General features: G+C 49.3%; 1 protein-coding gene across 2 annotated transcripts; it reads left to right on the top strand.

Moving 5' to 3' along the window:
• The first annotated feature begins 1,118 nt into the window (after positions 1 to 1,118).
• cep83 (centrosomal protein 83) lies at positions 1,119 to 15,297 on the top strand. Of its 2 annotated transcripts, none has more exons than XM_084486207.1 (16): positions 1,119 to 1,158; positions 2,561 to 2,779; positions 3,414 to 3,564; positions 3,924 to 4,016; positions 5,427 to 5,558; positions 6,030 to 6,281; positions 6,861 to 6,992; positions 7,837 to 7,951; positions 9,023 to 9,167; positions 9,949 to 10,098; positions 10,590 to 10,665; positions 11,799 to 11,953; positions 12,556 to 12,685; positions 13,156 to 13,259; positions 13,460 to 13,634; positions 14,485 to 15,297. In XM_084486207.1, exons 2-16 carry the CDS (start codon positions 2,568 to 2,570, stop codon positions 14,614 to 14,616), a joined length of 2,154 nt encoding a protein of 717 aa, XP_084342333.1. In that variant the 5' UTR covers positions 1,119 to 1,158; positions 2,561 to 2,567; the 3' UTR covers positions 14,617 to 15,297. The 2 variants fall into 2 exon arrangements, with proteins under 2 accessions (XP_084342333.1, XP_084342332.1); XM_084486206.1 differs by having other exon boundaries at positions 11,796 to 11,953.
• The last annotated feature ends 1 nt before the right edge of the window (position 15,298 follows it).

Genomic DNA, 15,298 nt, shown 5'->3' with positions numbered 1-15,298 from the left:
ACTATTACGGACTGCTGGAAAAAAAGAAAAAGGAAATTGTCAACTGAAACGCATGGTTTGATTGAATAGACCTAGTTGTATATATATATATATATATAGTGTTGAATCTGATTTGTTGTGTCCTGAGGTCTTTAAGAGAGATTTTTTCCCGTGCAGAAGTGGGTGAGTGAGTGAATCATGACTGTAACGCTGCCTCCATCCATCAAGTACCTTTTATTTTTGACATTGTACCCCAAAACAATGCTGCCAAATGAAGCCAAATTTCTGATGTTCTCTGTGTGTAACTGACGTTTAACATGTTAAACCTCATCCTTGTAATGTTTGTGTTTTTAAACAGAGATCCTAATTGTTACATTGTTGATATATGCAGATCATACGGAGTAACAAAATAAACAAAAATAAATACATACACTTCTTTTCCTTCTGTTCAGCTTAAACAGCTGCTCGTCAAAAGATGTCATTGCATTTCGCTGCCACATGAGGGAGACATCCACCATATTTCTCCTCAACCACACTGACTGTTGATGGACTGAAATTATTGTTCTCATTCCCATGAACACCTGCTTATATCAATTCCATTGAATTGTACTATTGCTTTCTCCCTACAACCTCAAATATGAACATTGATTTTACTAAGCATGATGATGTAGTCACATGATGTAGGATTTTTATTTTATTTTATTCAAATGGAGTTCAGGTAGTTGTTTTTTAGTTTTGCAGCTCAATAAAGGAGTTAATTACACATTCATTCCCATGAATGCTAACATGGACGGAAAATTCTTCTAAACTCAGTTTGACACAATCTCTTCCTTGCCTATAAGTATAGTGCTACACCAGTATCCACCTCTCCCAGTAGGCTACCACCTATTTAATTAGAGACAAAATAGTCGTCTTCCAAATATAATAATCGTTATAGGCCTAGACAGTGTGCCATTAAATTTAACAACTTTAATGATGCCTTCATTAAAACCTCCCTAAAAAAAATATTTCTTACTGTCTGGGAATCGAACCCCGGTCTTTGCGCACCACGACTGTTCTCCACAGGAGGCGCTGTCGAAGACTTGGGATTTCCCATCATGCCGTTGGTTTTTGTAGTTGGATCAGTAAGCCCCGCGGACTACAACCCAAGACCAAGGAAGAGGTTCCCCTCTGCCGTTGGTAAGCCTATTTACTTGCACAACTGTTTCGTTTGCAAAGCCAAAGTTTATATCAACCACTGGTGTTATAAATGAGATGGCTTAGAGATGTTTGGACATAGATCGTTAAATGCGAAGAGCAGTTGCGGGTAGTGTTAGCAAATTCAGCTGTGCGGTTAGCTCGGGTAGGAGGGTCACGGAGCATAGAAGTGTAAACATAGAAGCCTCGGCCCGGTGCGGCGACACGTTAACGTCGCCGCCATATTGGAGAGGTCAATACTGGCCTGTATTCAATAACAAGTAAACGGCGGAGCGTCGTTCATAAACCTATGAAAAAAAAAAAAACACATTGAAATCGGTTGTATGAACTCTTTAAACTGCTTTTTAAAGGTAAGCACTAACGTTTACCATGCTCAAGCGATTTAAAAAAAATGTATATATACAAATCAAATATATATATATATATATATATATAATACAATATTGAGATGTATTGTTTTAACTCAATGACGATCATAAACCCTTGAATAAAAAACGCCTAATTTAATTCGGTGGAGGTATCGAAAGGACCGCAGCTCCCGCAGCTTCTATTAGTTTATTGTTTACAGGCACAGTCTTGGCCTCCCCAAGATGGCGGCGACGTTGACGTTCGAGCCCAGGGCTGAGGCAGCTTCTATGTTTATATGTGCCTCAGAGCGCCACATTTAAAAACAAGACCACTGGAGCGAGTCGCTATCCCGCTAGCTTCGTTCGACACGTACGCTCACAATTAGTTAAATAACACCTTCATACATAAAACATAAAACGCCCCCTCTACGATGTATCCCCGCACGATCTCCCCTGCGTTCCCTTTCCTGAACTTAAGTAGGGAAGACACTCTGTGCTGATTGTTGTGTGTCAGCCTGGCAATGAACAGAATGGTTCACTGCGGTTGTGTGCTGTTCATCTGCTCTCTGATTGTGTGCACTTCATTCTCCCTGCTCGCCGTGAAGGGCTCCTTCTTATCGTTCCCCGCAGACAGCGCGTATCCACAACAGAGCCGGCTTGTGGGTGTAGCTCCGTAATCACTTGAGCTTGATTCGCCGTTAATTCGCCCGGCAGCGTCAAGCAGCCCCGGCTGGCAGGCAGGGGACTCGACCCGAGCCACCATGGTAACAGCCAGCCACAAAACACAGCAGACACGCAGACTTGTGTTATAGTCAGTCATTGTCGGCTTATTCCCCAACGCAGTGGCGTCTCGGCAGCTCTTATAGACCCGGTGGATATTCAACTCGCTTCAATGTGGGTCGATCTTTTCTTTGTAACGTTATACATGTTGGATGTGTGTTTGGAAGAGGCTTTAACGAACCTTGTCGTTCTTCGGAGTTACCCCTCATTCCCGGATGCTTACGGTTCTCACGTTTTTTTTTCTTCTAATTCCATAGGGATGAGATGAACCCCTCTGCACTGCTCAGCCAGTCCGCCCCCCAGCTCCCCGGGGGGCCCTGCGGCCCGGGGACCCCGGCCCTGGGTGCCTCCGCCCTGGGTGCGTCCGCCGGGCCGGGGGGGTCGGAGATGGAGCTGCAGAAGATGCTCATCGATGAGAGGATGCGCTGTGAGAACCACAAGATGAACTACCAGACGCTGAAGGCCGAGCACGCCAGGTACCGTCTCACTCTGGTCTGAAGACCGCCTCTCACTCTGGTCTGAAGACCCCCTCTCACTCTGGTCTGAAGACCGCCTCTCACTCTGGTCTGAAGACCGTCTCACTCTGGTCTGAAGACCGTCTCACTCTGGTCTGAAGACCCCCTCTCACTCTGGTCTGAAGACCGCCTCTCACTCTGGTCTGAAGACCGTCTCACTCTGGTCTGAAGACCGTCTCACTCTGGTCTGAAGACCCCCTCTCACTCTGGTCTGAAGACGTCTCACTCTGGTCTGAAGACCCCCTCTCACTCTGGTCTGAAGACCCCCTCTCACTCTGGTCTGAAGACCCCCTCTCACTCTGGTCTGAAGACCCCCTCTCACTCGACACCTGGAGTGTATTAGTAGAGTGGCTGTCAGAGGAAATGGTTTATTAGTTAGCTGTAGGTTGTCAGTAGTAAGGTTGTATCTTATTGTTTGTGCTATTTTGCTGATTGTTGTTTTTGTGTCATGGGCTACATGTCGTCTGAATTAAGTGTGTGTGTGTGTGTGTGTGTGTGTGTGTGTGTGTGTGTGTGTGTGTGTGTGTGTGTGTGTGTACCTGCGTGTGTGTGTGTGTACCTGTGTGTGTGTGTGTGTGTGTGCGCCCCCCTCCAGGCTGCAGGAGGAGTGCTCGCGGGCCCAGGCGGAGCTGCGGGGGCTGCTGGCGGAGCGCACCGCCCGGCAGGAGAAGCTGCAGCTGCTGCTGGCCGAGCTGCGGGGGGAGCTGCTGGACAAGACCCGCGCGCTGGAGGAGAGCCGCCTGCAGGTGACCGCCTCCTCCACCTCCTCCACCTCCCACAGGCACCGCCATGACAGGCTCCGCCCTCACAAGCTAGCTCCTCCCCCACACGCACCTCCCTCACAAGCTCCACCCTCACAAGCTCCACCCTCAAAAGTGTGTGTGTGTGTGTGTGTGTGTGTGTGTGTGTGTGTGTGTGTGTGTGTGTGTGTGTGTGTGTGTGTGTGTGTGTGTGTGTGTGTGTGTGTGTGTGTGTGTGTGTGTGTGTGAGAGAATCGATTTTTGAATCCCAAGAATTGAAACCAAATTGAATCATGGGATGCGAAAAGATGCACACCCCTCGTGTTCTGATTGGTTGTGTGTGTGTGTGTGTGTGCGTTGCCTAGGTGATGACCCCCCAGAGGCTGGACCTGCTGCGGGCTCAGCTCCAGCAGGAGATGGAGGCTCCGGTCAGAGAGCGCTTCAACAAGCTGGAGGAGGTCAGCGCCCCGCCGTCAGCACGGCCGTCATTTAGCCTCGCGCTGGGATTGTGCCCCATACAGATTCATTAGTTTTTATTCATTTAATTTGTGTTATTTTTATAGCTGAGTTGAGTTGTAGCACACTGCAGAGGCTAAAATACATATTATGATTAATATGAAATTTATCGTGCAGCCATATTTTTGCAGATCGGCATCTGTCTGTCTGTCTGTCTGTCTGTCTGTCTGTCTGTCTGTCTTGCCTGGCTAGCTGTGTTATGTCGTCTTATCTCGTCTATCGTTACTAGGGGTGTAACGATACACTTAAGTCACGATTCGGTACGTACCTCGGTTTTTTTAAGTCACGGTTCGGTATGTTTTTCGGTACAGCAGTTTTTATTATTTTATTAAACAATTTGATTTTGATTTAATTTATTAAATTGTATCAAATAAATGCCTAACACAAATGAAAAGGCATCAATATAAATACAACTGAGGATAAAAACACAATAAAGTCCAGGACTTATTTCCATCGTGGGCCTCAACACAAAACATCAGGACAAGACAAGACACTCACAGAGTGTGATAGTCAATAAAAACATAATTCGGTATGTACCGAAATGAAACGTGCATCGAACCGTTAGACCCGTACCGAAATATTTCGGTCTGAACACGCGCGTCATTGCACCCCTACTGTCTACTGTTTGTCATTCTATAACTCTCTCGGTTTTTGCATATCTCTGCACCGTCAAACTCCGAGTATCTGTGTGTGTATCACTATTACACATCTATACAGCTACAAAAATGGAGCTGAAGGGCAGAAGGTTGTGAAAAACACGGGTTACGGGTTGCCTGGAACGCGATGTAAAACAAACTGTATTTAAGAGTATAAGACCAGTAAAACAACAGACGACAGGGTGAAGTGAAGACTTTCAAAGTGCGTCCTATAAAAGCTAGGTTAAAAGATGGTCATTTGAACAGGTGTGTTGTGTATGCTCCGTGGGGCCGTGGCTGTTGTGTTAAAGTGTTGTGTATGCTCCGTGGGGCCGTGGCTGTTGTGTTAAAGTGTTGTGTATGCTCCGTGGGGCTGTGGGTGTTGTGTTAAAGTGTTGTGTATGCTCCGTGGGGCCGTGGCTGTTGTGTTAAAGTGTTGTGTATGCTCCGTGGGGCCGTGGCTGTTGTGTTAAAGTGTTGTGTATGCTCCGTGGGGCCGTGGCTGTTGTGTTAAAGTGTTGTGTATGCTCCGTGGGGCCGTGGCTGTTGTGTTAAAGTGTTGTGTATGCTCCGTGGGGCTGTGGGTGTTGTGTTAAAGTGTTGTGTATGCTCCGTGGGGCCGTGGCTGTTGTGTTAAAGTGTTGTGTATGCTCCGTGGGGCCGTGGCTGTTGTGTTAAAGTGTGGTGTGGTGGTGTTGTGGTGTCGGTGTGTGACAGGAGGCGGAGCGGTACCGGGCGGAGTACAACAAGCTGCGCTACAGCTACACCCTCCTGCAGGCCCGGGCGGAGCACCAGCAGCAGGAGAGCGCCCGCACGCTGGAGGAGAGGAACATGCACTTTGAGGCCCAGGTGTGTGTGTGTGTGTGTGTGTGTGTGTGTGTGTGTGTGTGTGTGTGTGTGTGTGTGTGTGTGTGTGTGTGTGTGTGTGTGTGTGTGTGTGTGTGTGTGTGTGTGTGTGTGTGTGTGTCCGTCCTCACAAGCACCTCCCTCACAAGCTCCACCCTCACAAGCACCAACGTGTGTGTGTGTGTGTGTGTGTGTGTGTGTGTGTGTGTGTGTGTGTGTGTGTGTGTGTGTGTGTTAGGGGACTTGAAGTAATTTATGTCCACCTGTCTGCAGTGCACACACACACACACACACACACACACTGAAATGCTTTCATTTGGATCCAAATTTACAAAGAAGGGGAACAAGATCCAAACATTTTGGGAAGAAGCTTACACACAACAACCTACATGATAGGTTAAGATATTACACACACACACACACACACCCCCTCTGACGTGTGTGTGTGTGTGTGGTCCGTGTGCGGGGGTCCAGCTGTCCCACCTGGAGCGGGAGAAGGACGACCTGGTGGCGCAGCACCGGGGCGCGGACCCCGGCGCGGCGGGCCGGCGGGTGGAGGGCCTGCTCCGGGAGAAGGCCCAGCTCCACCTGCGGCTCAAGAGCATGGAGGCCGAGGGGGCGGAGCTCCGCGCCCAGCGGGACAACTCGGGCCAGCAGGCGGACAACGTGCAGCGCATCCAGGTGAGGCAGCTGGCCGAGGCCCAGGCTGCCCTCAAGTCCCTGGAGGTAAGACCCGGGGGGGCCTCCCATTGGCTGACTGATTTTGACTGGTTGTGATTGGCTAGCGACTGATTTTGACTGGTTGTGATTGGCTAGTGACCGATTTTGACTGGTTGTGATTGGCTAGTGACTGATTTTGACTGGTTGTGATTGGCTAGTGACTGATTTTGACTGGTTGTGATTGGCTAGTGACTGATTTTGACTGGTTGTGATTGGCTAGTGACTGATTTTGACTGGTTGTGATTGGTTACTTACAATCACAATCACATAATAAGACAGATTTTGACTGATTATAACAAGTCAAAATTAGTGACTGTTATTGACTGATTTTGAAACCAGTCAAAATCAGTCCCTAGCCAGTCACAACCGGCTGTTGACTGATTGAGTGGTTGATTGGTTGTGTTTGGTAGTGACTGATTTTGACTGGCTGTGATTGGCTAGTGACCGGTGGCGATCGTTGATGTTTTGACTAATCTTCTCATTGATGGGGTTGTTGGGCTGTTTCTTTATTAATTATGATGTCGTTGATGTTGATGTATGATGCTGGCTTGGATCCATGTCCTGATTGGCTGGTCGTCCACGCAGGCGGAGCGTCAGTCGGTGCGGTCGCAGCTGGAGCGCGTGGAGAGCGAGACGCGGCTGGCCTACGAGCAGAACACCCAGCTGACCGGACGCCTGCACAAGGCCGAGAGGGAGGTCAACAGCCTCACCTCCCAGGTACGCTCACCTCTGACCTCCGACCTCTCACCTCTCACACACTCCCCCCCCGCCCCGCCCCGCCCCGCCCACTATTGTCGGTTGTACGTCCTGGCACTTAATGAACGCACTTAATGTACGTTGCATTTATTCATAGTACTTAATTGTGTATCATCTGTATACAGGGAATGGGTTGGCCTGGCGATTGTTAGTACTTGCACCTGGTTCTATGAACATCTTTACTGTACCGACAGTAAAGATGACAAATGTCACTTATTAAAGTAAGTGGCTTTGGATAAAAGCCCTCAATGTAAATCTAAACCTGTGACCCCTGACCTGGGGCCGGTCATCCAGGGTTTAGGTCACCAACCCCAAATCTGCCTACGAGCCGTTTTGAAAATCGTCCTCTTCTGACATCACAAGTGGGCATGTCCTGTGACGTCCGTAGAGGCCGATTTTCAAAAACGGCTTGTAGCGGTTAATCACACTCACACCTGGTGGTTTAATATGTCACCTTTAAACTGCAGCGTTTGGCACAACTATGTACTCTATTTCCAACCGCAGACGATCCATTTCCAGTTCTCGTGGGATGCTATACCGCCCCCTATTGGTGGGGGGGGGGGTGTCAGTGAAGCACACCTGTACTAACGAATGTACTGCTCTGATTTTGTAACCGTTGTGTCTGATTCAGGACAGTGTCTGTCACAGCCCCAAAATCAGCCGACAGAAATCAGCGGACATTTTCCCAAACGTCGTTAACTGAAAATCCTCCGGTTATAAACTCTGACCTCCCGTCCCGAGTGTTAATGAGAACCGCCTCGCCGTAGCCGCAGCGTCTGAGGCGTGTCTGTGATTGGTTCCCCAGGTGGAGGGCCTGAAGCACTCCCACAAGCTGGACCTGGCCACCGTCAGGCTGGAGTGCGCCCGCAGCAAGGGGGAGCTGGAGAGGGAGAGGGACGGCCTGCAGGGCCAGATAGACGGTAGACACACACACACACGCAAGCACAGGCGCACACACATGCACACACACAGGCACACACACACACACTCTTTCTGACACACTCACTCAGACTCACACACACACTCACTCTGACTCACACACACACTCACTCTGACTCACACACACACTCACTCAGACTCTCACACACACACACACACACACACACACACACACACACACACACACACACACACACACACACACACACACACACACTTTCTGACACACTCACTCAGACTCACACACACACTCACTCAGACTCACTCACACACTCACTCAGACTCACACACACACACTCACTCTGACACACACACACATACACAGGCACGCACGCGCACACACACACGCACACACACACAATAGTGTTTCACTCTGACGGTGGTTAGGGGGTCTGAATAGAAATAGAGTGGAATGGTTGTGGGTTTGAACATCAATGGAATCTTGCCCAAGGGAGGGTGTCAACAGACAGGCTGTCAACAGACAGGCTCTCTGTTGGTCGGCCCGCTTGGGAAAGGTTCCTCACCCCCACCTGCTTAACAACGCCTTAAAGGATTCCCCGTTAGTTGCTATGGGAGCCTTGCTTCTCTTTTCTCCATTCCCGTTAATTCCCGTGATGCATTCATCACAACACGTGACGGGAGCACTAAAAAACGAGTGCTGAGATGTTTTTGAAATATATTATTACTATCCAAATGAAATGAATGAGCATATAGTATTACTATTTAAATTAAATGAAGAAGCATATATTATTACTATTTAAATTAAATGAAGAAGCATATATTATTACTATCCAAATTAAAACAGTTGGATACTAATTGAAAATAGTAACACAAAGATGAAAACACATGCAAGACTTTAAAAACTATTGGCAGTAAGAAAATGACTCTGTCTCTCTCCCTGTCTGTCTCCCTCCCTCTCTCTCTGTCTCTCGCTCTGTCTGTCTCTCTCTCTCTGTCTCCCTCCCTCTCTCTCTGTCTCTCTCTCTCCCTCCCTCTCTCTGTCTCCCTCCCTCTCTCTCTCTCTCTCCCTCTCTGTCTCTCTCCCTCTCCAGCTCTGCAGACGGACGTGGAGGTGCTGAGGGCCAGCGGGGAGCGGCAGAAGGAGGTGCTGGTGGAGAAGGAGAGGGAGATGGTGCGGCGGGTGCAGGCTGCCCGCGAGGAGGAGCTCCACAAGACGGCCATCTTGCACGAGGAGAAGTAGGAGAAACACACACACACACACACACACACACACACACACACACACACACACACACACACACACACACACACACACACACACATTTAAGAAATAAACTTTGATTTCACATTTTTTAATTAAGCAATCTTACACAAGATGGCGTTCTGTGCGAAGCACAGCCGTAGGAACGAGGCGCTTGCGCCGAGTTCCGAAGTCCTGTGCTTCAAGTATACCCATAATGACATTCAAGAACGCCATCGAGTGTAAGATTGCGATTCAATAACACAAACCATCTTCATCATCAACAATATTGTAAAATATTTTCATATTGTGGGTTAATCTGCCCTCAAATCCAAGCTTTCTGCCCGAGTTCATCTCCCTCAGAAAATAGTTCCTATAGTAACGATAGCCGACTCTTGGTCAGTTGAACGTTGTTATGGAAACTAGGCTCATGAAAGTAGTTTCGGCTAGTTAGCGTAGCGATACTTTCTGCAATTAGGCATTAGGTATATAATTAGGTCTTTTTGTCCGTTCTTTCACCAGGCATTTAAACACGCTCGAGAATGGGAATTGACCAATCGGAGCGCTTGCTTAAACTTGCGTGTTATTGAATTATGAAATAAACGACACCTGATACTTATTCACACCATAATGCCTCTTTGACCCACCACTTATATCATCCTCAGTGGCAACGTTTGCAGCCTGTCTGAGATCAGTTCATCATCATTACATTCAATACATTTACTTGTGATGAATGCTACTTTTGAAGCGGATTCCGATTGGTCTGTTTCCGGTCAGGCTGGAGCTGGAGAGCCGCCTGTCAGAGCTGGAGCAGCAGAGGGCGCTGCAGGACTCCGCTGGCCACGCCCACAGAGAGGAGTGGGAGGAGCGTCTCCGCGGCGCCCAGCTGGGGGAGGAGTCGGCTCGCAAAGAACTACAGAACCTCAGGTCTGCTCGCCTTGCTTTGTTTCACTATGCAGTGGCTTCCAAATCGATTTCTTTTTTTGTTTTCTTTTGTTTTTTTTATGTTTACATACATATTTTTCAACATATGCATTTTTTTTTTTATCCACCAATGTTGGCGGTGAATGTATTCTAAAACAATTACAAAATGTCAGGCTATTATCCTTGACATAGGGTTAGTAATTGCCGGTAAACCAGCTAGATTTTGAAAGCATCCAACCAAAGACGCACACAACAACCCTTCCTCCGAAGCCACTCCCCCCCCCAAAACACGTGACCGGCTCGCTTGCTTTAGCGCCAGACCTGCCCAGCCTCGTGGAAGACTCCGGTCGCGAGAGCCCGGAAAGGACGGCACGAGCCACAGTTCCCCAGATAGTTTTTTTTCAGTGTGTGGTAAGAGGTTGGCGCTCCCTGACATCTGTTGTGTGTGTGTGTGTGGATCAGTAGACTGACGCCGCGCTGGTTCTGCTCCCCAGGACCAAGCTGCTCCAGCAGACCGCCCACCTGGAGGAGCTGGAGAGGAGGAGGGAGGAGCTGGACGACCTCAGACGGGTAAACACCCGCCTGGTTTAGTCTCATGATGACCCGTCTGTGGGTCAGTCCTGCCCTGGGTTAGGTCTGAGGGATTCCCTTTTGGGTATTAGGGTTTCCTAAGGGTTAGGTTTTAGGGTTAGGGTTTCCTATTAGGGTTAGGCTTTAGGGTTAGGGTTTCCTATTAGGGTTAGGCTTTAGGGTTTCCTATTAGGGTTAGGGTTTCCTATTAGGGTTAGGGTTTCCTATTAGGGTTAGGGTTTCCTATTAGGGTTAGGGTTTCCTATTAGGGTTAGGGTTTAGGGTTAGGGTTTCCTATTAGGGTTAGGGTTAGGGTTTCCTATTAGGGTTAGGGTTTAGGGTTTCCTATTAGGGTTAGGGTTTCCTATTAGGGTTAGGGTTTAGGGTTTCCTATTAGGGTTAGGGTTTCCTATTAGGGTTAGGCTTTAGGGTTTCCTATTAGGGTTAGGGTTTCCTATTAGGGTTAGGGTTTAGGGTTAGGGTTTCCTATTAGGGTTAGGGTTTAGGGTTAGGGTTTCCTATTAGGGTTAGGGTTTAGGGTTTCCTATTAGGGTTAGGGTTTCCTATTAGGGTTAGGGTTTCCTATTAGGGTTAGGGTTTAGGGTTTCCTATTAGGGTTAGGGTTTCCTATTAGGGTTAGGCTTTAGGGTTTCCTATTAGGGTTAGGGTTTCCTATTAGGGTTAGGGTTTAGGGTTAGGGTTTCCTATTAGGGTTAGGGTTTAGGGTTTCTATTAGGGTTAGGGTTTCCTATTAGGGTTAGGGTTTCCTATTAGGGTTAGGGTTTAGGGTTTCCTATTAGGGTTAGGGTTTCCTATTAGGGTTAGGGTTTAGGGTTTGGTTATTGGTTCTAGGGTCATTGTTTCCAAAGGGTGTGGTTAAAGGGTTGGGGTTTCCTAAGGGTTTAGTTTAAGGGTAAGGGTTTCCTATTTGGGTTAGGTTGTAGGGTTATGTTTTTGGTTCTAGGGTATGGGGTAGGGTTTAGGGTCTGCTTACAGGGCTGGGGTTTCCTGCCCTCGATTCATGTAGAACACATCAGCATCAGGGGCGCTGCTGTGCTTCAAGCTAACTATGCTAATGCTAACGCTCCATGTGTTCCCCCCCCTCCTCCTCCTCCTCCTCCTCCTCACAGCAGAACCAGGAGCTGGGGGTGCGGCTGGGGACCCTGGCCCACGCCGAGGGGGGCCTGCAGGCCTCCAACCAGCGGCTCAAAGACGCCCAGGACGTCCTCCGGGAGGAGCTGAGGACGGCCCGCGCCCAGGCGGAGAGGAGCCAGCACGACGCCGAACGGTGAGTAACAAATATATATCGCCGTGGGTACGGTGTGAGGATGTTCATAGAACCAAGCGCCAAGCACTGGGTTAACCCGTTCCCCCGCACACAACAGAGATAGCTAGGATAAGACGCTACACAACTAAGTACTATTTGTAAGTTCCAGGACGTATAACATACAATAAGTGCGTAAGATGGGGTGTGGGGGACTCGGCTTGGCTCAGGAGGTAGAGCAGGTTGACTTGTAACCGGAAGGTTGCTAGTTCGATCCCCGGCTCCTCCTAGTGTCGAGGTGTCCCTGAGCGAGACACTTAACCCCTGACTGCTCCTGACGAGCTGGCTGTCACCTTGCGTGGTCGACTCACGCCGTCGGTGTGTATTAACCGTTGTAAGTCGCTTTGGATAAAAGCGTCTGCTAAATGTAAATGTAAATATTGGGGGGGGTAAGGGGGAAGGCTATGCAGAGTCCAGGTGAACTCTGACCAAGTGAGTCTTGAGTCTTTTGCGGAGGCTGGTGAGCGACTCTGCGGTCCTGGCGTCAACATGGAGCTCAGAAGTAGCAGTGTGTCCCTAAAGTAAAGACACTTCCTCACTCCGCCACCCCCACCCCCCCGCCCCAGGCTCCTGGAGGAGCGGCAGGTGCAGTGGCTGGAGGAGAAGCACGGCCTGCAGGAGGAGCAGGACCGGCTGCAGCACAAGTACGGCCAGGCCAAGGAGAGGCTGCACCGCGCCGCCACCGCCCAGAAGAAGGTACGCCGCCGCCGCCCCGCCGCACCACCGGGGGCCCAGGGAGGGAGAGACCGGAGGGAGAGACCGGAGGGAGACCGGCGAGGCCTCTGAGCTGCTGCACTCGCCGCCAACTCATCGTGTGTGTGTGTGTGTGTGTGTGTGTGTGTGTGTGTGTGTGTGTGTGTGTGTGTGTGTGTGTGTGTGTGTGTGTGTGTGTGTGTGTGTGTGTGTGTGTGTGTGTGTGTGTGTGTGGTTGAAACTGTGAATACTTTCACCGTTAGTGTGTGAGTGGTTGTGTGTCATTGAAACTGTAAATTACTTTCATTGTTATTGTGTGTGTGTGTGTGTGTGTGTGTGTGTGTGTGTGTGTGTGTGTGTGTGTGTGTGTGTGTGTGTGTGTGTGTGTGTGTGTGTGTGTGTGTGTGTGTGTGTGTGTGTGTGTGTGTGTGTGTGTGGTCGCTGATCCCCGTGTGTCTCCTGTGGCGTCACAGCGCAAGGCGCAGACGGAGAACAAGGAGAAGCGGCTGCACAACAAGATCCAGCTGCTGGAGGCCCGGGTGGCGGAGCTGGAGCTGGAGAGCAGCGCGGCCAAGAGGTGGGAGCAGCCAGGAGAGAGAGAGAGACAGACAGACAGACAGACAGACACACAGACACACACACACACACACACACACACACACACACACACACACACACACACACACACACACAAACAATATCAGTGAAAGTATTTCACAGTTTCAACACACACACACACACACTCTACTGATCACCCCCCCCCCCCTCTCCCCCCAGGCGTCCCTCCCACTCCGAGGAACAAGCCAATCTCAACCGCCGGCTCAAGGAACTCCAGCGACGACACAGCGAGTTCCGCCACCTCCTATTGGGCCACCAGGCTCCCACCGGCACAGGCCCCGCCTTCCTTCCCTCGACCTCGCTCCCCCCCCCACCGCCCTCGGCCCAGATCACGGTACGGACGCTCTCTACAAACCGACGAAACTTTTATCCACTTGACTTGAAGTCAACACTACACCGGTTTTTCCAAGTCTTGTTTTGTACAAAATGAACATCGCTTTGTCGTTCTCACCGTTCAAACGAAAATCTTCAGTTCAAAATCTTCAGTTTCAATAAGCGTGGGAGTGAATGAAACAGTATTGAAGGTTTGTTATCCTGACTGCCTGCATGAGGGCGATGCATCCAGTAGGGGGCGGTAGAGCCCTAGATAAGAGGGATGCTCACGTCCCCGACAGATCCCCAGTTCCCAGTATCCATCGGCAGTGTTGTTATTGTAGTCCTGGTACTTAATATACGCACGTATTGTTTGTTGTACGTCCTGGCACTTAATGTACGCACTTATTGTATGGTCAACCTCCTTGCACTTAAAAACAGTACTTAGCATTGTGTAGCTGTTATCCTAGCTATCTTTGTTGTATACCTAATACATACGTAATGGGTTAACCTGGCGATTGTTGGTGCTTGGCACTTCAGGTTCTATGAACATCCTTACTGTACCGACAGAGATATATTGTCTCTTATTACTTATTGTCAGGGCCGGATTAAGACAATGGGCTTCAAGGGCTGCCGCCCCGGCCCTCGCCACCAGGGGGCCTCATGTTAGAACATTTCAGAGTGAGCGCAGATAATAATCTGCGAATATGTCCGGTCAAAGAAACCACGAGTGTGGTTTAAAAAAAAAAAAAAGAGAATTACAAGCACTCAACATTTATTAATCCGGCCCTGCTTTTGTTGTAAGCCACTTTGTATAAAAGCGTCGGCTAAACGGAATGGCTAAATGTGAACGGCTGTGTCTCCCCCCCCAGGAGGAGCAGCACCAGCGTGAGGTGTCCCTGCTCCACCGCCGGTTGGAGGAGCTGGAGAGCGTCCAGCACCACCAGATGGAGGAGCTGGGACCGCCCGCACACAGGGACCAGGACATCGCCGGACGCTCCTGACCTCTGACCCCCGACCCTGTCGCCTGAACTCCTCCTGGACTTCCCCCTTTTGGGCTCTCGACCTCACCGCCTTAGGGCTATACCCCTTGACCCCCCCCCGGTACCCTGACCTCCACCCCACACAGACTCCTAAACTTGGGACCTCTGAACCCCCATATACAGAGACTATAACCAGTATCAGTAGCATTCTGAACCCCCAAATCGACCCCAATATACAGAGACTCGTACCAGTAAGTAGCACTGGCATCAGGAGTAATGGCAATAGATTATTCTGGTTCAGATGAATCAATGAGTTCAACAATGTTACTGTAAAAAAAAAATTACAATATTTATTGGATTATACATCCAAACTGATGAAAAAAAAAAATATTTTTAATGTTTTATATTGTGGTGAGGGATGACAACTATTACTCCTCTTTGATGATGGCCAACCAGACAAACACTCAGGTGCTATCGTCACATTCGGCGAAGGTGTGAGATGTTTACAGTGACTCCGGGCCAGGGCCGAAGCTTCACGCTCTGCATTGCACATCGTCTTTATACTTGACAATTTGCTAGGTTGATGTAAAGGTAGAAAGTAGTTTGAACCTGAATAAAAAAAAAAAACCTTTTTTGACTGACCACGTGTTAAGTCGATCAATGCACTCCATGCAATCCAGAGATTTTAAAACATTGTCGTACT

Source organism: Micromesistius poutassou (assembly GCF_964030765.1).
Source record: "Micromesistius poutassou genome assembly, chromosome: 22".
Lineage (NCBI taxonomy): Eukaryota > Metazoa > Chordata > Actinopteri > Gadiformes > Gadidae > Micromesistius > Micromesistius poutassou.
Note: the sequence above shows the minus strand (reverse complement) of the source record. Positions and strands in the feature narration are given on the sequence as shown.